Source organism: Ctenopharyngodon idella, chromosome 15, assembly GCF_019924925.1.
Source record: "Ctenopharyngodon idella isolate HZGC_01 chromosome 15, HZGC01, whole genome shotgun sequence".
NCBI lineage: Eukaryota > Metazoa > Chordata > Actinopteri > Cypriniformes > Xenocyprididae > Ctenopharyngodon > Ctenopharyngodon idella.
This window is the reverse complement of record NC_067234.1, coordinates 446,531-474,343: the sequence shown is the minus strand read 5'-3', so window position 1 is coordinate 474,343 and position 27,813 is coordinate 446,531. Positions and strand designations below refer to the sequence as shown.

At 37.3% G+C, this 27,813-nt stretch overlaps 1 protein-coding gene across 3 annotated transcripts; it reads right to left on the bottom strand.

Moving 5' to 3' along the window:
- Positions 1-1,681: 1,681 nt before the first annotated feature.
- LOC127495486 (glycogen debranching enzyme-like) lies at positions 1,682-27,752 on the bottom strand. 3 transcript variants are annotated; one of them, XM_051862397.1, is made up of 34 exons: positions 27,642-27,752; positions 26,387-26,533; positions 25,198-25,408; positions 24,928-25,097; positions 24,373-24,576; positions 22,456-22,637; positions 22,266-22,377; positions 20,327-20,453; positions 19,957-20,059; positions 19,779-19,876; positions 19,398-19,537; positions 18,820-19,007; positions 15,763-15,886; positions 13,477-13,640; positions 13,285-13,386; positions 13,033-13,188; positions 11,314-11,464; positions 10,682-10,806; positions 10,276-10,388; positions 9,065-9,199; positions 8,633-8,763; positions 8,345-8,481; positions 8,102-8,235; positions 7,414-7,589; positions 6,779-6,881; positions 6,175-6,400; positions 5,451-5,562; positions 5,219-5,354; positions 4,973-5,085; positions 4,369-4,580; positions 3,848-3,945; positions 3,681-3,768; positions 3,458-3,591; positions 1,682-2,262 (listed from the first exon to the last, which is right to left on the bottom strand). In XM_051862397.1, the coding sequence occupies exons 2-34, from the start codon at positions 26,463-26,465 to the stop codon at positions 2,145-2,147; spliced, it is 4,602 nt and encodes a 1,533-aa protein (XP_051718357.1). In that variant the 5' UTR covers positions 26,466-26,533; positions 27,642-27,752; the 3' UTR covers positions 1,682-2,144. The 3 variants fall into 3 exon arrangements, with proteins under 3 accessions (XP_051718357.1, XP_051718356.1, XP_051718358.1); XM_051862396.1 differs by lacking the exon at positions 15,763-15,886 and adding an exon at positions 15,354-15,477 and having other exon boundaries at positions 27,642-27,751; XM_051862398.1 differs by lacking the exons at positions 15,763-15,886; positions 27,642-27,752 and adding exons at positions 15,354-15,477; positions 26,792-26,910.
- Between the last annotated feature and the right edge of the window lie 61 nt (positions 27,753-27,813).

The window sequence follows — 27,813 nt, the reverse complement described above, 5'->3', positions numbered from 1 at the left end:
TTTAGAATGAGTCATCAATATTTAAGACTACACAGGAAAAAAAAATTGTGTAGGATTTACTTTGAAATCATTTTCACTCAGAAATTGCTAGCAAATTTCATAAATAATTACAAAGACACAGCAGTGACATACTGAATACTGAAAACATGATATTTTAAAGTAGAAAGACTGAAAAAGAATTTTCTTGTAAAATATACCCCAATAATATTTTTTGCACTGTATACATTTTAAATGCATGTATCAACTAAAAGTGAAGTTGTCAACATTTACACTATCATATAGACTTTATGTGCCAGAGAAACAAGCACACAGCCATCTTTTGATTTTTGTGTTTGAGCTTCCGTTTGGTAGCTCTGTCGGAGAGTAATTTGATGGTGAAGTGGATTTATTTTGACGAAAGTTATCATGAGCATTGTAATGTTTGAAGCAGATGTCATAACTGATGTCAGTAGACTGAGAAGATTTTAAAACAAGCAGTTCATTCATAAATTCGTAAGATCTTACCTTCATGCTGTCGAAATACAAACCGGAACGAGCGCTGTGCTGAAAAGAGGCAGGGCTACATAAAGTCTATAGATTACCTCAAAACTAATAGATATGGACTAAAAGCCACATTTCATGGGGTTTTCTTAAAGACTTTCATATGTAATTCTACCTTAACAGTTTAAAATTATGCTGTTATTATGAGTAATTTCACGGTCTCACATTATTCCACATCATTACCATAGTAGTTTCCTCAATGAAAAGCTCATGATTATGTAAGCAGCAGGGGTCAACTGGAGTTACGCTGACAGGCCTGGAGAGGTCAACACACATCTTTGTGTTTAACTCTCAGTAACCCTGCAGGCGGCAGAGAATGCCTCCGAATTCCAAGGCTTCATGTTACAGGCTCGAGAGGTGGACGGAAAAACTGCAGTGGGACGCTTCACATCAATAAATACCGTCCAATCCCGTGCCCTGAACAGCTTTAATATAGAGGTGCTTTATTGTTATTTTAAGATGGAGTTAATGTATTACATTGCTCATTCGTATTCATTGCAGACATTTAAATATTAGCTGCAATATTTGCTTTAATGCTAAAATGAGGCATGAGTCATGGAAACACTCTGGTTTTGGCCCTCAAAAGTCAACTCTCAGCCAAGCATCTGCAGACAAGAAATCCCATTTTGAGGCTACATGGGAAGCACTGACAAACTCCTCCCTGGGTGATATTCAGTTTGTGTATGCATTTAACACTTGTTTAAATAGCCAAATTATACATTGCAGTCTCTTAAATTAAAATGAAAACTCCTTGATTATGATTGTCCATTATTTCAATGCCCTTACAGTGTGACGTGTCAGAGACTATCCAGTTTTCTAGACCATGGTGAACAGCTCTACAATTCGGTCAACGTCTCCTATCAACACTCCATCTACAACAAGACTCACTGTGATTCTACTTGCACTAACATTTACTATGATCAATGTTTGGTCAGTATAAACAATTTTATAGAAAAACACTCTGTTTTATATTAAATGTAATAAAACTTGATGATAAAAGTTTTTAGTATTTATAGAATATAACCATGCAGTAAAAAGTACTTTAAACATGTAATAAAATAAATAGCTGACAACAAAAATGTCTGAGCTTTCTGAATTAAAAACAGTTATAAAGTTATAAAAAATAATATTTTCCAGATACTCAGTCTTTAAACCTTTTTATTTCACATTTATCCCTGTTTTTAGTTTTCCTAATTATTCAGTCATTTCGAACATGCAAACAAAAACATTTTGTGAGTGCATCCTAACCTTACAGCAGTGTGAAAGATGTTTGTGTGCAAAAAAGGACAAACACTAAACATCAACTTACTAACAATGGGTTAATTACAGGATACACTAGACAAGTTCTGAATATTCTGACAGAATAACAACATTTTAACTACGAAGGGCAAATTCAGTCTCTAGTGGTCTAATAGAAGCTGGATGGACAAGGAAACAAGGGACAAGGAAATATCCTATTAAAAATACTGGAAGTACGGTATGTTGTGTTGTACTTTACACTGTAGCTCAGGGTGTTAACGTGCTCTCAGACCTGTTCAAGTAAAAAGCGCACAAACAAGATTGCACAGGAACACTTGTGAAAGACGAGGAGGCGTGGTCTCTGCTTATAGGTCATGAAGAACTTCAAGCACAGCGGCAAGAGACCAGGCCTGAGTTTCACAGCTAAAAGGGCAGAACTGTCCGTTCTCATTAGTGAGCTCTGGCAGTCCCTTCCAGGATGACCTGAGGAACAAAAGACAGATATATCAGATCCAGATGACATGTTTCTGCAGATTTGATCTCCAAATACAGCATAAGATATAATCATTTATTGTTCCATTCACATTTAAAAACGTTCAGCATAGTTTCTCAGTTGTTGGAGACGCATTCTGATGACTATAGTGGTATTGAAATTACACACTTTAAATTGGATTATTGAACATAAAAAGTGTTGAAAATAGGTGTTTGTTTTTTACAAATTTGTGTACTGTACATTTCATTTGCCAAGTTTCAATTTTTTGAAGCAATATTTGCATTATACCAGCCATTAGTGATGGCATTAGTGATTTAAAGGGGACCTATAATGCCCCTTTTACAAGATGTAATGTAAGTCTCTGGTGTCCTCAGAATGTGTCTGTGAAGTTTTAGTTCAAAATACCCCACAGATCATATATTTTAGCTTGTCAAATTTGCCCCTATTTGGGTGTGAGCAAAAACACGCCGTTTTTGTGTGTGTACTTTTAAATGCAAATGAGCTGCTGTTCCTGGCCTGCTTTCCAAAAGAGGGTGGAGCTTTAACAGCTCGCGCTTTGATTGATTTGATTGATTTGATTTTGATTTGATTTGAACAACAACAAAGCTGGAGAATCTCACACAGTCAAAATGACAATTGTCAGTAATGGTGTTCAGCCTTATATTGTTCAAACACGAGTCGGACACTGATGGAGAGACTTTTAGCATGCATCTGGACATTTCTGAATGGTTAGTGGATAAATTTATGTAGTTGCTGTGGAGTTGATTCAGCTCATCGACTAGCATGTGCCGTCATGTTAATCTTTTGTGCAAATCCAGTGTTGAATTGACCCTTGTTTGTAAAGCAGTCTGGCGTAAAATGACGGCATGGCAACAACACTCTACTACAGCAACTCCTCTTCTCTAAAGCAGCCCAACATGGGCTGGGTTATGTAAATTTTAGGGTTAGTGATGTCACTAACCAAGGAAAAAGCTGGTTGTAGTCCCTACCAGCCGTTTGTTGTAGTTCTTAAACAGAATTCTTTAAAAGAAAAAAATCTCCCTTTGCATTGAGCTTTGAGTGTCAGATGCTATGTTCTAACAGCAACATTACACATTAACTAAAGTTAAAAAAGTGAAATCATAATCAACCACTCCTTTAAAAGTCAATTTTGGTCAACAAAATAATTAAGAGATGAGCATTTACCGTTCCATATGGACATAATGGCGAGAGAGGGCATTCTTCACCAAATACACTGTTTTGTCATAAGTGTCTTTGCCCAACTTCTTAGCAAAGTAGATCTTTGCACGGAGGAAGTAACCGATAGGCCAGAGCCACTCCTGATGAGGGTAAATAAATGGAAAGGTAAGTAATCTCTAAGACTAATAAGCTGAAACTGTGCTGATGAAGCAGTGCGTGTGGATCTTACAGGGCCTTGGTGGTAGTTGAAGCCCCTGGCAAGGTTGTAGTTGTCATTGTCCAGAGAATTGTCATAAACGCCACAGTAAACCATGTCACTATTCAAACAAATGATCTTGAGTCATATACACAGGAAGAGGTAATAAAGTATAATTAATGTAAGGCGTGGACTCTCACTCTGGGTCTAAGGTCTTCATCCCAAGAGGTCCAAGCAGTTTCTCTTCTGTAACATTCAGTGCTTCCCAAGCGCGCTCCACAGTAAACAGCTCTGGAGCCTGGAAAGGGAAACCATTAGAAAAATACAAACTACAAATCTTTTAGTAACTAACTAATAATTTGCTGCATATAACTGATTTTCACTGGCACTTTTGAGTATTTTTTCTTACCCATATAAAAAATCAGCATGTCACCCTTTCAAATCAAATACTTAACTTGAATGATGTAATTTAAATTATAGATCTGAGTATTTATTGATGTCAAATGAACATAAAACACAAAAATAGCTGTAAATAATTCTAAATGCTCTAAAATAATGCTAAAGATCAGGATAAAACATTATGAAATATATCAAATGTTAAAAAAATCTAATAAATAAATAAGAAAACAAGCACATAAATTACAGCACCCCTGCTCATGATAATTGAAGTCTGGAGATCTGATTATCTCTAGTGTGTGCTACTTTTAGAATGAATACTCACCACCACCATGGCAATTGTAAAGTTGGGTCTGAGCTGGTAGTCACACCAGGGGCTGGAGGCTCCATAGCTGTCTTTGTAAATCCCCCGCTTATGGACCAACTCAGGATGCTTCTCGTTGGGGTCATTCGGGTCATGGGACACATAGAACATCTTTTCAAAGTTCCCTTGGATTTTTCTGTCCCACTCTTCATAGGACACAGAGAGCTGTTTGCCTGTAGGTATAACAAACATGGACACTTTTTATGATTTGAAATAGAATCTCACTGAGTTATTTGAAATGTTCACAAACAATATACAAACACAAATGATTGGGGAAAATTATAAATGATTAATTTCATAGATTATTTATACATTTTTTGTACTGAATTACATATATTTTTAGTTGCCATTACTCTCAACTTGTCTGCCATTATGGATTCATTTGTTCACTGAACTTGTTGAAAGGTATCTTAAAAGTAGCATCACTTCACTTTCCACCTTTTGAAACAGTCTGTGCATTGGGAGCGTGCCTGATGATGCCTTAAAATGCTGTCTAGGTAGGCAGCTGACTATGTTTTGGGACAAAGCTAATGTTATGAGCACTGTCAGGGCCATCTGAGCTCACCATCTTTGTGTATGGTCACAGTATTGTAAGGAAACAGCCCTTGCTTATGTAGCTCCACCAGCCAGCGCAACGTAGATTTGCACAGACCCACTATTTCCACCGCTGAGCCATCTCTGCATTAGGAACAAAAGAGTCATATTTAATCATGGGAACAGACATAGAATGTGAGACAGAGAAAAGAGATCCACTTATAAATGGAGTCTTATAAATAGATTATATGAGGCTTTAAAAGATTTCAGTGCATGCCTGGGTGTAGCCGGAATCCCTTTATTGCGGGCCTTCTCGCTCTCTCCCATTTTGTCCATCCAGGTCCCACAGTTAAACCGATTTCCACCATACACAAAGCCAGTGTCGGGGTTCACCTTGGCCACTATATTGAAGCCTGAGAAAGTTCATAAAAAAAAAATGGATTCATCAGTTTTTTCAAAGAAATAAAAAAACAAACAAACAAAAAAACAATTATTTTAAAAGGCTTTACCTTCATCTCTCATGTTGCGGTCAATCTGTGGTCCGGCGTTCCTCTCTCTGAACTCTATACCCTGCATGTGGCGCTCCATGGCTTCATGAATGACCTCATACAACAGCTGATCCTGTGGCATCACCAAAACAAAACAATACTGGTGACATTTGGATAACAGTAAAGCCAAAATTCACAATGCATGAAATAGTCTATTTTCTTAAAAGAAATGAATACTTTTATTCAGCAACCAAACTGTATCGAATTGTAATGGGCAACATTGTGACTATAATGAGGAAAAACGGTTATGCTTGAGCATTCTGTCCTTTTTTAGGGTTGCATCTCGTGACATCATGTCCTGTTTATGGTTCGTTTATATGTCTTTGGTCCGTATTGTGTTCATATTTCATTTGAACTGCATCAGAGTTCATTGGAAGCGGACCGAGATCTATCTTTTCAGCGGCCTCGGTCCGTTTGTTTGGTGCACACCAGGGTTAGGATGGTAGCATTCACACTTATTCAAATGAACCGCACTAACAGAGCAATTGCATCAGGGTTCGATTTAATCAAACCAAACATACCAAGTGTGAACACACTCCTTTCTTAAGCAGCTTTGCATATCTGCAGCAAAAATTTTATTTACCTTGTTTTAAGGATAAATATATACATTTAAAATATATTTTAGTGGAAATCAAAACAAAAATACTGGTAAAAAAAAAAAATGATTTTTTGGTGGTGTGCTCACCACAGTGCCAGGTGTCAGGGGTTTTGAGTCGTCTGTGGGGTACATCCTGGACACGGGACATTGGAGGATGTCATTGCCATTGGGCACCATAGTACAGTAGTCCTGAATGCACTGCAACCACCACCACACTGCATCACGGCAATTAAAACGGGCCCCTACTCCCTCTCCCAGCAGGTTAGGGATCAAGCCATGTCTCAGTGTGCCTGCAAAGGCCAGGATGATGTTCCTGTAAAGCAGGATGAAGACAAACAGAAAGAACTAAGAGGGAGAAATCTCATCTCTACTTGTCACTCAACAATAAAATAATTTTTCTTTTTCTCAGTCTGAGGTCATCAATATTAGCAGAAGGGGAAAATAATCCATTAACAGTTACACAACAAATCTTTCTCAAAGGATTCTGGATGGTTCGATAATTAAAATTTTATAATGAATACATTTAGCATATGCATATGCTGAATTTAAACCTAAACTTGCCAAAAATGTGTACTCCTGCACTGTTGCTGAAAACCTCCCTGAGTCCTTAAATCAATAGTGAGGTGCCTAAAGATTCTTATGCCTATTTTACATTGCTCTCAGTCGACTGCTGTAGAAATTACTGAAGTACCTGGCTTCTAGGTGACGGCCAGTGACCAGCATCAGTCCTCTCAGGGCGATGAACGTGTCCCTTCCCCAGCAACGAAAAATTCCAGCAGAGAAATGTGGCAGACCTATGGAATGTGGAAATCAAGGCCAAGAATAATGACAAAGAGCTTAAACATTGTACCTGGTCATGGTTCAAGGGATAGTTCACCCAAAAATGAAAATTCTGTTATCATTTGCTCACCCTTATGTTGTTCTAAATCTGTATGAGTTTCTTTCTTCTGCTGAACACAGAAGAAGATATTTTAAAGAATGTTGGTAACCAGACAGTTGAGGGTAGCCACTGACTTCCATAGTATTTTTTTTTCCTACTATGAAAGTCAATGGCTATCGTCAACTGTCTGGTTACCAATATTCTTCAAAATATCTTCTTTTGTGTTCAACAGAAGAAAGAAACTCATACAGGTTTGGAACAACATAAGGGTGAGTAAATGATGACAGAATTTTCATTTTTGGGTGAACTATCCCTTTAAGTTTAAATCTACAATCCTAAGTTAGCAGCCCAGACACTTTGGCTATTCAGCTAGCAACACTCAAAAAGTAATATACTCTGGTGATCTGTGCAACTTGTGACATATTTATGATTGTCTATAGAGTCACCTGCAGCCAAGGAGACACAGCACTGCTCCTTTTGCTTAGTGATTTCATTGACACGGTAAGGCACATCGGTCAGGGCTGGTGAGAGAGGTGGAAGAGCTGGAACTCGTCCCACGCCACACATTTGGACCGATCCTAGAGCCAACAGCTTCACAAAAGATGAGCCATTCTGCACAAAACTAACACACACGTACACGATAATAACAATCTTATAACAGCCCAAAGAAAACAACCCCATGACAAAAACAGAAACAGATTTAAAGTGTAGGTAGGATTGATCTTGGTGGACTGGAATTACAGGCATTAGGATACATTCTGTTTCTGCGAAGTAAAGTAAGAACACCATAGCAGATCTAGACAAGTGGTGCAGGGGAGGAAGAGGACGGCTAAAGAAAATTCTCATGTCACACAGTATTAAGCTGGACCAGGATGCGATGGGAATAAATAAGGTTGCTAAATAAGATAGGAGATAGAGATCAACTGATTGCCTGTTTGGAAGAATCAATCAGCTACTCAAAAGAGTTTCATGAATGATTTATTTGTTTGTTTAATTAGTGATGAACACACCCTGTAATTCTTTTTTGTAAGTTGTTTTAAAGGTGGAATCATAATAATAATAATCATACAGCCCAAGAAGTTGAGGATGGGCTAACACCAGGATGATCATTCTCATTTTTGTTTAGAGACTGACCTTGACATCTGTTTGAAGGTCGCATCAAGTGCAGTTGTGTAGGCCCCAACCAGGATGGCATCAAAGTAACAGGGGATGAGATAGCGAGGGATGTGCTTCAGGTAAGTAAACATAGCCTGGAACCACTGTCCCACCTAAGCACACATTAGTTACAAATTTACCTACTGGATTTACAAAGTAAGAGCAGCAGTTTTTAACTCTGGCTTATATACAGCATTTATTTTTATCGCTTGACTCATTTACCTCGGCCAGTGTGCCCCCGCGTGACATCAGTCTATTGCTCACGTAGTCGATCATCCAATCCCCTTGCCTTAGGTTGTCACAGAACGGGTGGCCAAGATCGTTTTTGGGTCGAATGTCTGCCATCACCGACAACAGACCTGTGTGGGTGAAATCATAACAGTTATTGCCAGTTACTAGGATTTATTTAAGACATCTGGAAAGCATTTAATCACACAGAATACAAACCTAGAGTATACTGTTCTTTTGAATACAAGTTTAAATACAAGTCCTTTTAAAAACAATCTGTACCTTGCAGACCACCATATTTGAGTGCCGTCCAGCCGGGGATGTTGTAGCAGCCCCCTCCTTCTTCTTTCTCCTCTTCGTCACAACGAAACAGCAGAATGTTCATATCAGCCAGAGTCATCTTAGACATAATCCTGGAGTGTAGAAGAAACACGAAAAAGCTTCTTCAGAACTCCTCAACAATGAACAAAACATACATGTTCAGTCCTCTGTGCACAGAAAGAAAATCTATGTGGGATAGAAAGACTATATGGCTGCACAACAAAAAGAGGAACGGTATGTCCATTAGCGTCATTGGGAATGTACGGAACGGATCTAGACTGGGTACCAAATGATGGCGGTGGTAAATGTGGATGTGTCTTGAATATATTAGAAAGAAAAACAGTTACAACACATTAAAAACTCAAAAGTTGAAATGTGTTAGTGTGAACTCACTGTGTCAGGGTGCTCTTCAGTATGTCGGGTGTGTTTGGATCAGACAGACTTCCTGCTTTATACAGCGGATTGAACTGAATGAGATGGTTCCTCAACACACCAACCAGCTCCTGGGATTTGGGGTCCAGACTTACCCTGAGAAACAAAGACATATCACCACTTAAACATACTATTAAATAAACTTTAATTAGATACTAAAAGTCAAAACTTTTGGTTCACAGCGGTGGGTTCATGAGACTGTACTGTATCAGCCGAGTGTGAATAGCAGGAAAAAACAATTATAAATGCAAGTAATAAAATCAAACTTACCTTATAATTGTACAAATAATATATACACTACCATTCAAAAGTGTGGGGTCAGTAAGATTTTTATTTTTTGAAAATAATAATAACTTGTTCAGCAAGGACGCATTAAAATTGATCAAAAGTGGCATTTATAATGTTACAAAAGATTTCTATTTCAAATAAATTTTGTATTTTGAACTTTATTTTCTTTAAAGAATCCTGAATGTTTCCCCAGAAATATTTTTTCTGTAACTGTTTTCAACATTGATAATAATGAGAAATGTTTCTTGAGCAGCAAATCAGCATATTACAATGATTTCTGAAGGATCATGTGACACTGAAGACTGGAGTAATGATGCTGAAAATTCAGCTTTGCCACTACAGGAATAAATTACATTTTCCAATATATTAATATAAAAATAGAAAACAGTTATTTTGAATTGTAATAATATTTCACAATATTACTGTACTTTTTTTTTCAAATTTTTTTTTTAAATGCAGCCAGGGTGAGCATTAGAGACTTCTTTCAAATACACTAATCTTACCAAACCCAAACTTTTCAAAACAAATTGTTTGTTGTTGACATTGAATATTGCGTGTCCAATAAAACTCCATTTGGCCATTTTAAAGTGCTTTTAAGATTATTTTAAATGGAGTTTAGGAAGGCAACTTCGCAAAAGTATTTCATGTCAATACCAGTGTATAAATATTGTCCTATTTTGCCTATTACATGTTTACTTTGTATATTGTTAGGCCTATACAGTTCATATTAATATAAATACATTAAGTTTTTTTTGTTACTTTTTGTATTATAAACCATTTTGGTACAATGTTGGATCACCACTTCATGTCCAGTGCAAAATCTAGGTAAAATCCTGATGTAAAACCATTTGAAATCCACTGTCATAGGTCGGTTTAGGTCTAACCTGAAAGCAATAATGCTTCCAGGCGTCAGCTGCTCAAACACGATCTCCTGCACATATTCACTGCGCCCTCGGGACGTCACCCCAGCCTGCCGCACCACCTTGCTGTCCTTCAGCTGAGCAGACAGAGACGCAAACAAAGGAACATCTGAGACCAAAAGATAAGATTGACTGGTGCAGTGTTGACAGTACAGCAAATCAAAAGGCCATGCAAGTCCAGGTGGCAGACATTTACAACCAGGCAGGAAAGAGGAGGTTTACCAAAACAATTTGTTGAGATGAAACAAGAGCTCTTTGAGGGCTGTAGGGATTGAGCTTTTGCTGTTTTGTGAATGAGTGTTCTCTGCTGAGGCCATTGTGTCGGCTTAGAATGGTTATAATTAGAGTGGTCTCACAGCACTCAAGTTACCTGGATGTGCTCTTTAATTTCCACTGTGTACTCAGGCATGCCATTAATGCTCCTCTCATCTTTTTTGTAGGAACCCGCCTGCCTCTCCACAGTACGCGCCTCCAGCACCACCTCCTCAATCTTACCTGTGAGAGAGGATTTGTTCCAAGAGATTTCAGGGATTGGCTTCCAGTCAGGCGTTAAGTACAACTGACACATAATAAAGACTGAATAAAACCAGATACCAGAACCAAATCTCAGTAGCTGCGTTTACATGGATCCTAATAATCCGATAGTAATCGGACTAGTAGCACAGTCAGAATAGAAAAAGTCACATGTAACCACGTCAATCGGAATGAATTGGCCAAATCTGATTAAAATTTCATTCGGATTGTAAGGGGTGGTTTAAACCTTTTCTAATCCGACCGAGAGGACATGTGAACATTGAATTCAGGATTAAAACTCGAAACTGGAAAGCACCGTGCATATGCAATGACGTAGTAATGGCGTATGGTGTAGAAATGAATTAATTTCCGACTGAAACAAAAAGTGTAAACGTAGCTAGTGAGAGCGAGTGAGAGAGGATATCTCATCTAGTTAAACAAACAGAAGGTTTAGCATCTCTGATAAGGAGCAGTGAGCCTGTGACACACCTGGGATGCACATCGGTGGAACCTCGTCTGCATAGCGATGGTGTTTGGGGTTCTTGAATGCAGTGCGGCACACAGCCACCACTGACTGGTGCGTGCTGGGACAATGACGGGTGACTGCCACAATGTCCTCATCCACTTGGTCCACAAACACCTACGAAAACCAAAGACATTGATAAAGCTTGTCAAAGGTTATTATAGTTTTGAATTTCAGTTTGATTTTTATTTTAATACCGTTTATAAATTTATCCTAATCTTTTCAGGTTATTTCTTTCAGGTTTATAATTTTATATATAGCATTTAGCATTTAATATATATAACATATTATAAATATATTTAAATATTTAACATTTATTTAATTAGTTAGTTAGTTTAAGCAATGGTTTTAATTACAGTTGAATTAATTAAACTTGTCCAAGTTCTGCATTTTTTATTTCATTTTTATTTTAACACAATTTATTTATTTGTAATTCTATTTACTCCTAATTTTTTTCAGGTTATTTTAAGTTTATAATATAGTGTTTAATACATATAGCTAGTAATTTCTATTTTTATAATCTTTAAAAATGCAGGTTATTTTTAGTTTCTATTTAAAATGTAATATTTAAATGTATATTTTAACATAATACTTTAATGTGTTGGCAAAACTTTCTAGATGAACTTTAAAAAAGTGCTGGCAACTTTACTTGCATCACATGTCATATCGCTTTCTGCAGATGTGATGTCTTCTCTATTAACAGACTTACAGATCAGACTACTCCACCATGTGTTCATTACACGAAACGATTATATCTATTTTGGTTGTTTATTAACTTTTTTGTTAATTTTCAACCATTTTTTCTAATTTCAGCTTTTCATATTAGCTTTTTATATTTTTGTTTACTTGATTTCTATTTAAAATAATAGTTTTTGGGGTTTTTGTCACTTATTTTCATTCATTTGCACACAAGTTCCCGCTTTGTGGCCATGATCCGCCCTTCCACCAAACCTGCATTTGTACAGACTTCACAGTGGACTACTACTCAACATTTGGTAGTAGTTATAAGAACTAGCTACCAGGACGGTCCCCCAAGAACTACATTTTCCCCTAGGGCCATTTTCCAGTAGGAACTCTGAAGTGACATAAGCCGGCTGACAGCGACTTCATTTAAGCGGTGGCATTCAACAACGTCAACAACTCGAGGATTGTGGATGCCGTGATCAGAACTATGTTTTTGTTGTGTGTCGTGGGCTTCGTGATAATGGAGATGGAATGTAGACATATAAGTTAAGCAACTGATAAGAGCAAAAAGGAGGGCTAAGAGACAAAATCTCCTATGACAACTTGCTACATATTATTGAGGCTGAGAAAATAACAAAGCCACATACAAAAGTGACAGGTAGTAAGTATATGTAAACCTTGTGTTTACGCTGCTTTTCAAGAATGGCGGGTGCCGGTGTTTCGTATGGCATGCATTCGACCAATCAACGTAAACTTACGCCACTGGTAGTGTTGGGTTAGACTACTCTGAAGTAGGAGCCAATTTAGTCCCCCCAAAAGGCGTTCCCTTAACTAAAATCATTCCCAGTTCCTCCGGTGCAAAAAAGCCAAAAAGCGGGTACTTCCACCAATAGTTATAGGAACTATGAAAATGTTCTTTATGTGGCATGACCATCACTGTGGACCCCCAGGGTTGAAGGTGTCGTTTGGGATGGGGCTTAAATTCCAAAGGCTGCAGTTACCTGGTTAAAACCTTTTGCAGCCAGTTCCTGGTGTAGCCGATTGATGGCCAGCTTTCCGGCGATGATTCCTGACTGCAGGTTGACCTCACCAGGGGATGACGGCTTAGCCTGAGGATTCCATTTGCTATAAAAGCGCTCCTCTGACACCACTGAGATCTGATGGTAGAGACAAAAAAGAAGGACTTTCAATATGTATTAAAAAAAAGGAACTCAATCCATGTTTTGTGAGGCTGTGTGAAGTTAATATCTTGCCTGGTGGGGTACCAACTCATCATAGCCTCTGGTGCTACCAGTGGCACAGCAGGCCATAGAAACAATAGCAGAGCTGGGCAGTGAATCATATACAGAGCGGATCTACAACACAGAACATCAATATAAAAACTCATTCAAGAAGCTCCACCAACATTAATGTATAATGTAATTCAATGTTTTGAAATGCTATACCTGAATAGGGCACTCATTATCATGTGTGACATCCAGGAACATGGCGTGGGCAATGCTGGGCACCAGAGGCCTGAGACTGGGCTGAAGAAAAGCCCCCACCGGTTCCCCTCCGTACCGGTACACCAGCCTGCCCTCCTCATGACTGTCTCCTGCGCTCATCGCCTCTACAACAGCACAAAGAATGACAAGTAACACAATGCAAAATATCAATACTCCATCTGTTTAAAGTGCCCCTATTATGCTATATAAAATGCTCCTAATTTTATCAGGTTTATATTCATCCATAGTCAAAAAAACCCTTTGATTTTCTCATAATATACATGGCACATCACCTCAGTTCTCAAAGAGTTTGAAGTTGAGATTCTGTCTCTCTAAACCCCTCCTTAATGAGAGCCTATTCTGATCTGATTGGTCAGATGGCCCAGTCTGTGGTGACTGGTTAAATCACAAACAAAACGCCAATAACATATCTGAATTTCAGCTGCAAAAGCTTCCTCAGCACTTTTATACACAGTAATATGAACAGTAACAATGAATTGAGTCCTCATCCTTTGGAAAGTGTAGGCAAAGTGGCTAAGCTTTTCACAGTGCAGAAAATAGAGATTTCTCATCTCGACATGTCCAACACTAACCAAACTCTTTCAGGCCTCAGCTACTTTCTCTTTTGGGAGAAAATAAATTTTACAGCTATATTAATACATACTACATGAAAGGTAATATCTGAGAAAGCATAATAGGGGCACTTTAATACGTGCTGCTTCACTTAAAAATAGAAACTTCATCATCATCATTCACTCATATTTAGGTCATTGCAAACCTGTACAGTAATTTTCAAAATTGTACGCAAACAAATTATTCGTACCAGTTTTGCTAACCAGATTAAATTATTCATTGCTACCTCTCGTGAACTTGCCAAGGAGAGCTAGAGGTCAAGATTTTCAGTAAACGACTTCAAATCCAGTTTGTTTCTTAGCCAAATATATTGTACATTTACATTCATATTTAATCATTTAGCAAATGCTTTTATCTAAAGCAACTTACAAATGAGGAGAGCAATAGAAGCAATCAAACCAACAATATTGTATGACATCAGAAAACTTGGAATGTAGTGCACAATTCATGCGAACTACTTTTAGGGTAGTTTTAGTTCGTTTAGTATGTCCTTTTTAACGTTTGAAAGCTCTAGTGCAGAAGGAAAGTCATACAGGTTTGGCACAACATGAGGCAAGTAAATGATGAAAAGCTAAAGAACAATGATGTCAATCATTGTGTGGTTAAGCTGTCAAGCTGTGTAGAATCAGAATGATATTTTCTATCCACACACACTACCATTCAAAGGTTTGGGGTCAGTAAGATTTTTATTTTGAAAGAAATTACTATTTTTATTCTTCAGCAAGGATGCATTAAACTGATCAAAAGTGACAGTAAAGACATTTATAATGTTACAAAAGATTTGTTTTAAATAAATGCTTTAAACCCATCAATGAATCACAGTTTGACAGAAGTTTTAAGCAGCACAACTGTTTTCAACATTGATAATAATAAGAAGAAATGTTTCTTGAGTAGCAAATCAGCATATTAAAATGATTTCTGAAGGATCATGTGACACTGAAGACTGGAGTAATGATGCTGGAAATTCATCACAGGAATAAATTACATTTTAAAATGTATTCAAATAAAAAAAAACACTTATTTTGATTGAATAAATTTCTTTCAAAAACAATAAAATCCTTACTGACCCTAAACTTTTGAATAGTAGCAATACAGGATGTTTGATAATGGAGTTAGACTTAACATTATATACTAATTTAAGAAAAATATAACAAAACAGCTACAATTCAATTTTGTCAAAGACCTGGGTTATTAGAAGGCCATACCTCTGATGAGTGACGAGATTCCTAATCTAGTCACAAAGACATTATCCAGCTCCTCGCTGCCTGTGAAGAGCTCGGCTGCCACGTACAGGTCAGGCCTCAGTGTGCGCGCAGCATCCAGCATGAACTGCAGCAAGCGGGGTTAGTGCAAGACGTACAGCCAAGAGGAAACCAAACCACGGGTGTTAGTGTGTCAGGTGAGGTGCAAAAAAAATGGGTTCAGAAAGGGGGAGAGTCATGCCTCAAATGAAGCCAAAATGAGTGAAAACAGAAAACAAAATCCATGAGAGTTTTGGGATGTAAATATTCAGGAAAGATAGTTCAGATAAGGAAATGACAGGTGATGCAGTGCAAAAAAAGAGAGAAAACAGATAAGACATTGTTAGTGTCATGCTTAGAGACTCTCCAGTACCTCTGATGAGACTGGTTATTCCGAGCCGGTTTACAAACACATTGTCAATCAGCTCGCTGCCTGTAAAGAGCTCGGCTATCACATAGAGGTTGGGTCTGACTGCTCTGGCTGCTGCCAACATGGTCTGCAGGACACAACATGTGTTAAAAGTGAGAAGTGTTGCAGGTTAGAGAACTGTCAACTGATGCTAAATTTTGTTGGGTTTCATTCATGTCCCTTATATACATATGTGTTAAAATAACTTTAACCCTAGAAAGCATGAACCAAAAAACCTACACGAATGCATAAAGGGGGTCAAAATGACCCGTATTGGAATTAATGGTTTTCTTCAAAAAATAGGTGCCCTATTAATGAAAAAAGTAAAATAATTGATGATACACAAATGTTTTAATATATCCAACTTTTTCATTACTAAAGATTATTTTTTTTTTTTTAATGCAATTGTACTTTTTTTAAACTCTAAACTAATTTAGATCTACTGTAGAGTATATTCAAGGCTGAACCTTCACTCCCCACATTTTTCACAGACCATGTAAAAATTATCTTTTCAGACAGAGACAGAACCATGGCATAAGTAGTAGGCCACCCGGATACTTTTTTTGCCTACTGTTTTCTGAATACCGTGAATTCAGACATACTACTCGTTTCACTGGTTTTCACCTACTATAAAGTAGGGAAATATGCGTATTGAGACAATTCTTGGTTCAGAGCAAAAAAGTAATCCATAAAGTTAAGAAAATAAATATTATTGATGAAAAATCTATACAAAAATACTGTGTTGAGTCAAAATTCCACAGGAAATGAATACAGGCCAATTTAACCCCCTTTATGCATTCTTGGGGTAGTAATACAAAAATGTATTTTTTCCCATCTTTTGACCAAGAAATATGAACATTTCATTGATTAGAGTCATGGAATATCAAATAAATATTTTTTTCACTGATAAAATATTTCAAAAATCACAACATGCTAGGTCAATTTGACTTAAGCCCCTGCTCCTTTAAGTGAAAGTGCCCTTTGCAGTCGCATCGCGGTGCCCCCGCGTTCCCATTTCTCCCCCCGGAACACGATTTCTACCGCGGGAGAACAGTTTCTGCCAATCTCATGTTAATCTTGAGTACATATAGAGTAACAATGCATCCTTCATATCTCCGAAAAGTCTTTAGTTTTGTCATATTTATAAAAGATAGATACGCTAAACCGAGTCTTTCCGGAAAAAGCCGAGATCCTGGAGGCCTGTCTGCCTTCAGTGCCGTGGGCGGAGCTAAAGAGCGCGCGCAGCTTCTGCGATGTCTGTTAGCTGCGATATCATTATAAATAAAAAGGGAACAAAACCGTTCGTGTTGTTTACATTTATGCACTTGCGCGCCGATTGCCAACAAAACACAGACATCTGATGCAGCTTTACTCACCACCCGCGATCTGCAAATCCAGCGGCGAACTGGGACTTGTTTACAAAGTATTCATCACCGAAATCCCGGGAACAAATAAACATACGTTCACAACGCCGTTGCTGCCCTGGAAAAACAAACTTCACCCACTGTTCCCTTAACGCTGGGTTCTTTGGGAAGCTGAAAAATGTAATCTTTCCCTCACAACCAAAAACACACTCCTTTGGTGACAGGAGCTACGTCTCATTTCGGAGGCTTCGTCCTTCGGAGATCGCATTTAAAGGCTGAATACTTCACGATGTCATATTTAAGAAAAGTAACCGTAATAAAATTGACTGATATTCACTGTGAGGTGTAAAATACTGTAATTTCTTTCTTACGTTGCAATCTAACGCTTATTTTTCTTAAATGAGACCGATGATGTATGCAGCCTTCAAAGGGTGCAGCCCCTGAATTGGGACACAACCATTGTTGAAAAATCTCTCGGCTTCCGTATCCCGAACGAATACACATTTAATACACATTTTGAAAGCTATCAATTTGTCTTTATTCCTTCTATATTTTTAAATTTTAGTAAAATCATAAAGTTGTCTTCAGTTGTCTTAGGAAGGGAAGACTTAAAGGGTTATGAATCAGTGTATCGAGTCATGATTCGGATCGCGTGTCAAACCGCCAAACTGCTGAAATCACGTGACTTTGGCGCTCCGAACCGCTGATTCATAACGCTCCGAAGCTTCCTGACTCAGTGTTTTGAAATCGGCCATCACTATATAAGTCCTTATTTTGTTTTTTTTGGCGCACCAAAAATATTCTCGTCGCTTTATAATATTAATATTGAACCACTGTACTCACATGAACTGATTTAAATATGTTTTTAGTACATTAATGGATCTTGGGAGAGGAAATGTCATTGCTGGCTATGGAGGCCTCACTGAGCCATCGAATTTCAACAAAAATATCTTAATTTGTGTTCCGAAGATTAACGAAGGTCTTACGGGTGTGGAACGGCATGAGGGTGAGTAATAAATGACATTATTTTCATTTTTGGGTGAACTAACCCTTTAAAGTTGTTTTAATGACAGAATCACTTTAAAAAGTGAACTCTTCAAGGAAAAGTCAGTCTCTTTTTTAACATTGTATAAGCGACAATCTGTTACTATGATGTTGTGTATAGTAAACTGAAAACATCATGACTTAAGATGGTACAATGCAATTTATTAAGATTCAAACATATTAATTTGTCTAATAAAAGATTTCAAATCTTATGAAACCTTTTGGGACCCAGTTTATTAAGTGTCTTTAACTACTATGTACTACCATTTAAATTAATAATTTGTTACAATGCACTTCTTGTTTTGTAAAATCACCATGTTATATATCACTGATTTATCAATAAGCATAGGACGGAGAATAAGCCACACTTAATATTTCTTAGTGTGAAGTACAGCAAATGACGGAGCTATCGGTGGATGGGGAACAATCAGCAGCCAAAACGTACTAACCAAGACAGTAACTAACGAGCTCGCCATATAAAAATGTGTAGGGGAAAAAAACATTCCGCCCCCCATGTCTAATATTCATCTTTACACATAGTTAATCTCAAACAGGTTATTTATCTGCGATCTAGCCAAAAGTAATAATCTATATTTTGACACTGCCGCGGTACCTCAGCCACATGCAGTGGAGTTGAATGGCAGTTGTCCAGACGCACTCCCACAAAGTGCTTGGCCGTGATCTCGGTGTATTTCTGCATGTGGGCCCACAGGTAGGGGCAATCCTCGGGCCCGTTTCCATACCGCAGTTTAACACTGTCACCCCAGCAGATCAGCTCCCTCCTGATGTAGACATTGGACCCTGACCAGAATGAGGAGAAGAAGAAAAAGCAACTTTGATGGACCTTACTGCCAAAAAGGCTTGGAAAGTGTTGCCAATGATTAGGATTTAGGAATGTGTTGATATTGCCACCTTGTGTTCAAAGTCAGAATGACACCACTGCCCTCTTACAAATACACTATGGCAGAATTTTTACAAGTACACTTTAAATCTGCACAACTATTTTTTTTTTTTTTTAGTAATTGTGGGGGGAAATTTCTGAGGAGTGGATTTAACTATGGTTAAAGGAGTTAAACTTTAGAACTGAGAATATTACAATCTTAATGGTAGAAGAAAACTTTTTTAATTTTAATTCACATAATTAAAGAAAAAATGTTACAAAATTCTGTTAGTCAAGGTAGACTGCTAAACCTGGCTCTGCGAAGTTCCTCAGGGGATCGTCCGCCATGACCCAGCCATTGTGGGCCAGGAAGTGACATGACTTTTCTGGTTGATTCATTAGCTCCAGATCTTGCTCCAAAGTTGCCTCCTTGAATGGGAAAGTAAAATATCTGCATACAGACAAAAGTTTTGCCATAATTACATATATTGTACTGTATACAGAGCCATTGCTAGAGGGGTGAAAGTTGGTGATGATTCTAGATTTCAACTGAGGGGGACCCACAGCAACAACCTGCAATGGGGCCCTGGATACCTAAGCTACGGCCCTGATTGTATACATTAATTTTATTACACAAAGGAATATGATGCTAAAACTTGAGCAGAGGCTGATGAGTGAATGAACTGTGCTACCTGGTAACCAGAGGATGCTTCCTGGTGACAGGGCCCAGCTTGGGTCCATGGTCAGCCAGTCTTTCATAGCTTACAGTTCCATCAATGCAGTTAGTAGCCTGAAAGTAAAGAAATGACATTACTGCACTGGACTACATTGAAATTAGAGGTGAAGGTACAGAGAGAGAGAGAGACTCACCTGCTCCTGATGGTGCTTAATTTCATGAAACTGTTCATTATTGAGTTCATCTAGTCTCCTCCTCAGCCAGTTACAGCAATCTTCAATGGCACCAGGACTGCTCCTGCAACAACATAAATGTATAATTCATCTGTAGAATATCATATAAAGCATAATAAACAGTCTACAGCCCAGCAGAGTTTAGCTTCAACACGAATTAAACACACCTAATCCAGCTCTTCAAGTCCTTCAGGGTTATTTGAAAACTACAAGCATGTGTGTTAGTGCATGGTTGGAACTAAACTGTGCAGGTCTGTGGCCCTCCATGAACTGAGTTTTGCACCCCTGGTCTACACTGAACAAAGGCTCAAACATGCAGCAGCATACTGACCCATGGGGCACAAAGGTTTCTAGAGCGGAGTCCATGTCCACTGTGTTACCAAAGCGCCTGTACTGAGGGTCCTGAATGATCTTCAGTTGCTGTTTGCCATTAGTCTTGCTCCTATCAGGTTTGGCTCCTGTATAGACAATTTAGAACAAACCATTAAACACATTAAAGGGTTAGTTCACAAGACTGGTCAATGTTTATATGTGAATAAAAGCCTAAATTAAAAGCACAGTATGTAAGTTTCACCACTAGAGGTCGCTTATTCAAAACAATAACAGGCGTAGCTTGATGACGCTGTGAATGAGCGTGGAATCATGGGAATTGTCGTCTCTACGTCCATAGCCAACGTAAAGCAATCCGACGGGACTCAGGCAGAAATCACGTTCATGGGTGAGCTAATGTATTAAAGTTTTATTAACGTTACTGTGGTATGAAGCAGGGCGGGTCCGAGAGCCTGAGACATTTTAAGTTGCTGTTTTTATTATGCTCATATGCTGCAGTTGGCCGCTGCCGTTCCTTTTGTTTTGTAGTTTTTTTTTAATATTTATGCATATTATACGATTAAATGCATATTGAACTTGAACTTTGTTACAGTTGTGTTTGATCACTTAATTTCACATTATTTTATTTCATTCTAATAAACATCTGCAAGTGCTGAATTACTACTCATACATTTACTTGATGAATTACAATTGTGGGGTAACGCAGCGCTGTTTTACTTGGTCAAAACAATCATACTAAAAATACATTTGAGTGTGTTGAAAGTTATGTTATAACATTACTCTGTGCATTCGCTCGGTGGCTGGTATGAGACACTTGTTACACACTGCAGTAAGCTAGATTGATATTAGAATATCATATTAATAAAAGCTGGATGACTTGCGTTGCTGCAATTCATTTTAAAATATTTTGTATGGTGGAGAAAATGCTGTATTACTGTTACTACAGATAAAGCTCTTTTATTATGCTATGTTAGCCACTTGGCAAAATAGTGTTGTCTCTGAGGCATAGTACAAACATGTTATTCACGGTAAATCAAAAAACAAGAGATTCCAACAATAAGACTACCCGTGTTGAGCTATATAACAATAATTAGTTTTCTGTTGATAAAAGTATCCAAACAGTTGCTCACCTGTCTTTAATATATTATGTCTAAAACGCATAATATATTAAAGCATCTTTGGTGTTTTCATGGTTTCTACAGAAGTAAAACTGGAAATTGAGGGTAATGTGGATGTGACGTCATTGACAGGAGACACAATGACACAGGCCATTACACTAGTTAAAATAGCTGATTTCTCTGGATTTAAACATTGGAAACATTTGGGATAATGTAAGTACACAAGTCAACAAAATATATAACATTGTTTTTGTGGTTTTTGGATATTTTTATCCAAAAATCTTACATATTGTGCCTTTAAATCTGTTCATCATATAAAGCCATTGTGTCTCTACAGAAGACTTTAAACTACTCGATTCATATTAATTGTGAAGTGTCAGAGTTTTGGGTGAATAGATTTAAAATGGAGAGACAGATATCTCTCAGACTTCATTTAAAATGTTATAAATTTTAAAATTAAAATATTTTAATTTGTGTTCCGAAGATGAATAAAAGTATTATGGGTTTGGAACGACATGAGGGTGAGTGATTGAATGCATAATTTTTATTTTTGGGTGAACAAAACCTTTAAAGTCACCATGAAATCAAAATATGACTATTTTTATGGAATATTGAAGTATTTATTATAAATAATTTATCTGTGCACATCATTATTTTTTTATTTAAATTCATGTGCCCTTGAATTCATGTGTTCGAGAAGCCATTTCACTCAGCTATACGTCACAATACAGAAGAAATGACTATTGCAACTTCCGTTTTATGCTGACTTTAACATTTTCATTTCTCTTAACGTAAGTGTCTGAGAACCATCCAGTAACTCACCGCTTTGTAGTAAAGCTCTGAACTGATCCACTGCCGGTTCCACTTTGACTTGGAAGAACTCCCACAGTTTAATTTTGGGAAACACATCCTGCCAGAGAACTCCACGAATGGCCTAGTGAAAACACATTACAGTTAGTATTGAAGGAATTGAATTCCATTCTATGGCTTCCACAGACCGCGATTCGCTCACATGGAGGTGCTGGTGATCCTCGATTAGGGCAGGGAGACCCCTGTCTTTGTATTTGCCATCAGCTATAGCACAGGTGACGTGCCACAGGGCCCTGTCCAGTACCCAGGCTGGCTTCAAATGAGGAGAGTTCACCAGGTTATAACCACACTCAGGATGTTTCTCAATCCATTTGCTGTTAGCAGCTGAGAAAGGCAGAAAAACACAGCAGTTATCATGACATTGTAATACAAATAAATAAAAAAGGACATAGAAGATGAAACAGGCATCACATAAAAGTCAATGAATTGGTGATTCTACTTTTGCTGAAACAAACAAAACAAAGACATGGACTTTTTTGTATTTAAATTACACAACTGATGTATTTTAAGAATAAGTTGTTGGTCCTAAAGAGACAGAATAAACAATGTATGTACAGATTACAAGCAATATACAATAAGGTCCATAAGTCTGAGACTTCTAATGAAAATGTGCCTATTTTGCATTTTCCTAATTTAATGCAATAATAATAATTCCATTAGTGACCTCAAAATAATGCAGAACCTTAAACATATATTATTTTATTTTATTATTTATTTATTATTTACAATACCGTTCAAAGGTTTGAGGTCAGTAAGACATTTATAATGTTACAAAACATTTCTATTTCAAATAAATGCTGTTCTTTTGAATGTTCTAATAATCAAAAGAACAAGATATAATTTTTCAATTGTTATATCATCATATTAGTATGATTTCTGAAGGATCATGTGCAACTGAAGACTGGGGTAATGATGCTGAAAATTCAGCTTTGCCATCACAGGAATAAATTACATTTTAAAATGTATTAATAAAAAACAACTAGTTTAAACTAAATAAAGTTTTTACTATATTTTTATCACATAAATGCAGCCTTGATGAGCATAAGAGACTTATTTAAAAATAAATAAATAAATAAAAATCTTACCAACCAACATTTGAACTAAAGTTTATATTTATTTCTTTATAGTGTTTTTTATTAAGAGTTTTAAATTTGACTTTGATTCCCGGATTCATAATGTGGCCTCAGACTTTTGGACCCCACTGTATATATGTAACCTGCACAAATATACATGCACCATGCCGCACTGAACTTCCCCTTGTTTAAATTTGTGGCATTTGTACACATCTCTAGATAAGGTATCACACACCCCCTGACCTTTAGCTGTGCTGAGTTCTGGTAGACACTATGAACTATGAACTTTGCTTTCTATTAAGCCTGACTACTTTAACACATCCAGGCACAGCAAGAAGTGACATGCTTAGAAATGTCAAACAGACACTGTAACAAGACTACGCAAAGCAAGTTCAAATTCCCCTGCAGATATTCATCTGTAAACACGTTAGCCTTCTCTAAACCTTCACAGTCAGTCAGCTTGTCTGAAAGAAAGTTTTAAAGTGTTTCTCTTTAGTATTCGGCTCACATATTGGGCCTTGCTAGCAGCACCATACAACAGCTGAACCCCAGCACAGTATATCAGACAGGCCAAACGTTGCACCAATAGCTCCTTTCCTCTGTAAATAAACTATTTTTAGAATTGAAGTCAATGCAAAGGCTTTTAGTGGGGGCTTACAGAAGATTACAGTCAATCACTTTGGAGCTTTGGCCTTTTCCATTGGAATAAGAGAACCCACTAAAGTTGGACCCTGCAAAGGGATAACTGACATGCAATACTTTTGGGTGTCCTGTAGGTGTGACATGTTATTCTTAATATAAAATTATTTAACAGCACTTTTAACAGCCAATTCTTTTATAACAATTATGCATGTAGCTTTTATGATTTATCTGGATAATTAAACAATTAAAAAGTTAAAAAGTTGTGCTCGAACTACCAAAAATGCATGATGCATTGTTGAAACATGTCTAGAAACTAGATAATAAAAAAATGGAAAAATGTGCACCTGTATGATTGTAAACCACATCTGTGATGCAAAGCATATTCCACTCATTTTTCATTTTCTCCACCAGGTTGCCAACATCTGTCCAGTTGTAGGCTTGTCCAGGAGGGGAGAAGTCTGGGTTAAGCTCCAGCTGATCGGCCAGAGAGTAACAGGAGCGAGACTCACCCAGCGTCTGCAGCGGTGTGAAGTGAATCATATTATACCCTAAAAAAGATGCATATGAAATCAGTTAATTTGAAACAGAATACTAACTGAATATTATGAGATACAGTATTTCAGTTAATGTACCAATGTAATAAAACCACAAAAATGCAATCCATAGCAGACTAACTAAAAATAACTTGGCCTAATTAACTTTGACTAACTTCACCTCTTTAAATATCTTTGTTCAGTGTCTGCATAGTTATTTAATGGTTATTGGTTTATTCATGTAATTAAATAGACTGCAAAGAAGGAGACAAGAGAAGTTCAAATGCAGTTAAAGTTGAATTTTTGGTAAACAATTGGGTAAAAGTGTAAGTGTAACTAATATAATAGCACCAGCTGTCTTCTTACCTGCCTCTTTGGTGACTCTTAGCCTGTCCAGCCACTCATCCAGGGGCCCGAGGCATTTGGACAGGTATGTCTGGATACTGATGCAGTCTAGGGGCAAGATGTGGTTGTCTGCCCCTACCCGGAGCACTGGGTCCACCACGATATATCCACCACCAGACTTCTCCTTATCTCTGAAGAATAAAAAATAAATGAACAAGGATGTGTTGTACAGTTTTTAACAATATGTAAATATAGAACTGACAGTATACTCTAAATTTTCAACTAACTCACCCATGGCCAAAATAATACTGGTATGAGCCTGAAATCTTGAGGTCAAGGGTGCAGAACTTGTCCGAATCATCCTGTCTTCCAGTAGGGTTAATCCAGTCTAAGGCATGGAACTTGTGGCGCTCAAAGAGCTCCCCTTCCGCAGGGTAGTTGGTGTAAACGTGAACGTGTTTCCCCTGAAGAGTGGGACCCAGGCGAAACTGGAGCTCAAACCCTGAGCAGAAACACAACATAAGCTTCATGACATTTTGACCTACAATAAATAAATAATGAATGGATAAAAACACTGGTGGAACTTGGCCCAAAACTGTTCATGACATATGTATTTATTAAACAATTTTTATTTTTTCAAATAATTTTTAAAAACTATTATATATTTTTCAATGTCTTGTGGTAACATAGTAACAGTATAAGATGGCAATATGATGATTCCATATAATTTACATGGTACTTCAAAGTTCCTTAAAGTGTACCATGGTTTTACCATCATAGTAGTGTCTAAAGTAAGCAAGTAAGCATTATCATTATACAATCCCAAAAAGAAAAAAAAAAGTTATCATAAAAAAGAAAAAAAGAACAGTAAAACCATATTATACACTTATGAAGGATCTATCTATCTATCTATCTATCTATATATATATATATATATATATATATATGTGTGTGTGTGTGTGTATTATTAATATATAGAGGCAAATAAAAGCATATTCCATATAAGATCCAAGTTTTTTCCTCATCTCACGGTTTTAATATACGTAGATCTAGTTAAAACGATTCTAACTGTATTCAAATGTTTTGAATTTTTTTATTAACAGTACCTGAGGATAATCATGAATATGAATTTGACCATATACACTGAGTCAAACTACAACCTTTTCAAAAGAGTATCCATGGGATTAAAAGAGAAAAGTTCTGAACAAGATTTGTTTACTGGATTCTTCGTATAATGACTGGATTACATTTCTCAAATTTATTACATAGTCATAGTGCCAAATTCCTCTGTTATATTTACTGTCTATTAGTGCATTAATTAATAGGTACTCAGCCATAAAGTAAAGAACACCACAGCGTCTATAAATAACCACAAACGTTCCGCACGTAACACAGACTACTGGCCATTATCACACTATAATATAATAGTACTGTCATGCCTCAGTGCGATGCAAAGCGTTAAACGTGAGCTGAAACTTGCCTTGTTCCAGACGGAAGAGGGTCCTGTCTAGTTTCTCCATGTCATTGAGGACCATCACTCTTATTTGTTTTGGTGTCATGATTGCCCTCCTTATTTTAGAACGTCCTTAACACAATGATGAACAGGAATTCAGCAGGACCCCATTCACTGAAAAGTGAACCAAAAGATATGCGAAACATCACTGTATTACAATAGATGACATTTAATTAAACTTAATTAAAATGAAGCCCGTAGTGTGGCTTCCGAATAACCACAGAATTGCAACAGTTTCCTTTATAATACAAATTATTGCAACATTACCATTAACCATGACTGAACGTAAGAGCCACATAACATGATGAGTGAGCACTACAACAACTCAAACTGCCAAAGAGCTCTACCGGAACACATACATATGGAATATACCTCAATATTGTCAAGATTTGTATCCGTACGTTAGTATCTACGCTCTATGCACCATCACCACCTCTGACAGTTTAACATTAGCGCTGATTCGTGAACGAATCGTTCATATGAGTCGGAACTATTCAATAGGTTGAACCGGTTCACTGGCTATTTAGAACATGTCCGATTCGTAATGCGCATATAGTAACACTTGAAGTGACCAGAGAATCTAACTAATGGGGAAAAAAGTAAGTTTGCAGAGCCGAATTGCAGAAATGACTACACCCAAGAGATTAATTTTAGTTTTGTGTAATGTAAATGCAAACTAGATTAGCTCGTAAAATACTTGCTCGTAAAATATCAGCCGACTGAAACTGAAATTTAATAACACATGAAATTAGAATAAACATTGTTAAAAATTATTCTAATCATCCATAATAACCGCCAATATGTGTACGTATTTACTAGAATATTTTCGCTTTAGTCGAATGCAACGCCAAAATGAATCACTGAATCATTTTTGAACCGGTTCTTTGACACAAACTGTTCGAAAGAACCGACTAGCAGAAATGAATCGTACTTCCCATCACTACAGTAAATATGAGTGGTATTTACAAGGCACGGCCAAAAAAGTATCCTCTATCTCAGACTGGTCGAGGTTAAGAATCTAGCAGATAAAGGCCAAGCAAGTCTATTTTAAATGAGTAATCGGGGCAACAGTAACATTTGCCAAGCAAAGCCAGTATACATTACAACATACATACTGTCCTCTTCTGATGCACGACAGTCTAAAATCTAAACTGATATAAACATTTAGATCAATTTTGCACGACAATACAGTGTTAAAGAGCAGTAAGTTTAAAAGACACACCAGTGTATTTTCCTGTTTTCGGCTTAAGGACGTTCCATTCGCTGGTGAAGGAGGCGTGTGCACGGCTGTAATTCTCCGCTTCCTTCTACCGTAAATACACTTATATAAGACACACTGCCATTTAAGTGAAATGTTTTCAGACACAGTGTACAATATGCTTATGCAAATGATT